Source organism: Gouania willdenowi, chromosome 13, assembly GCF_900634775.1.
Source record: "Gouania willdenowi chromosome 13, fGouWil2.1, whole genome shotgun sequence".
Taxonomy (NCBI): Eukaryota; Metazoa; Chordata; class Actinopteri; order Blenniiformes; family Gobiesocidae; genus Gouania; species Gouania willdenowi.
Window position 1 is genome coordinate 39781737 of NC_041056.1, and position 1288 is coordinate 39783024.

The window sequence follows — 1288 nt, forward strand, 5'->3', positions numbered from 1 at the left end:
TAGGACTCTACACATGGACATTTGCAGTAAAAATCATTTGTGAGGCTGTAAAACCATAACAAGGGGAATAAAACTGTGTTTTTAATGGGGTTTTCCAGCCTGTAACGTGTGTAAAAAGCAGTTGCAGTCGTGTGGACATTAGGAAATAATCGACAATCATTTTCCAATCTTTGCAGCGCTCGCTGACGGTGATCTGATGGTGAACGTGTCAGACAGAAAAACAACACGGAGACACTGAGGGACAAAGAACATTCTCCAGCCTTTGGATCGACCCTGCTTCACCTTTGTCATCCGCAAATAGACCCAAACCCCACAGCTGCCTGTTGGGTCCCCCCTCCCCTGTAATCAGCTAACGGGTTGTAAAGCAGGAATAAAAGAAGAGCAGAGACTTCTAGAAAGGATAGAAAAGGACTCTTTAGATGCTGAGATGGAGCTGCTTTTACTTGCTCTCCTCACAGCCAGGACCAGGACCCAGCGGCTCATTGGACCCCCAGCTGGGTCACAGTAAATGTAGAGGCTTGATGAGCGACCATGGATTCTGCCACAGTGATGCCAGTGTGTGTGTGTGTGTGTGTGTGTGTGTTTATAACAGTGTTCCCTGTTTGCCTGTAAAGAAACAGACTAATGAGTAAAACAGTCTCACTCTCTCTCTCTCACACACGCACACACACACACACACACACACACCTCTGATTTAGGGAGCGCCCCCTGCTGACCCCAACGCTCTGCTGCAAACACTTGTTTCTAATTGTGTGTTTGAATGAATAAATATTTTCTATCAGTTTTTTTTCTAAATATGACGCTGCTTTGTGTTTTCTATTTATTAAGTGACGTGGAGAGCTAATGAATACCATGTGGGGGTCGCCATGAATGTCTATTAATTGATTAAATAAATAACTGAGTAAAAACATATCTTTTTAATTATTATGTTGGTTTTTTTTCAAATTCAACACAATCTTAAAGAACTGTAGACTATACATTCACTTTTTTATGTTTTGCATTTATTTGAAAGGGACAGTGCATTGCACATTGGTGAACTAATGTAAAAATTACATATTGTAAATGCGCCAGAGTTAGCAAAAATGCTATTTTGCATCTGTTGGCAGGTCACAAAACAAAAAATTTTAAGTACATAAATACAATACAATCAGTCAATCAACAATACAAAGTGCATGAATATGGGAGTTACAGTTAAAGTGCTTAAGTTAAGGTGTGTGTTGCCAGTGTATGAGTTACTTGGGAAGTGTACAAGGTCAAAAATCACTCATTATTCACATACACAAAAATC

The 1288-nt window shown here is 40.1% G+C and overlaps 1 protein-coding gene across 1 annotated transcript in view; it reads left to right on the forward strand.

Annotated features, from left to right (window-relative positions):
* chrd (chordin) overlaps window positions 1-795 on the forward strand; it is a 43365-nt gene extending 42570 nt beyond the window's left edge. The window contains exon 21 of the mRNA XM_028465624.1: window positions 177-795. Coding sequence (XP_028321425.1) covers window positions 177-238 — 62 coding nt within the window. The 3' untranslated portion in view covers window positions 239-795. The remainder of the gene's footprint in view (window positions 1-176) is intronic.
* Window positions 796-1288: the final 493 nt, after the last annotated feature.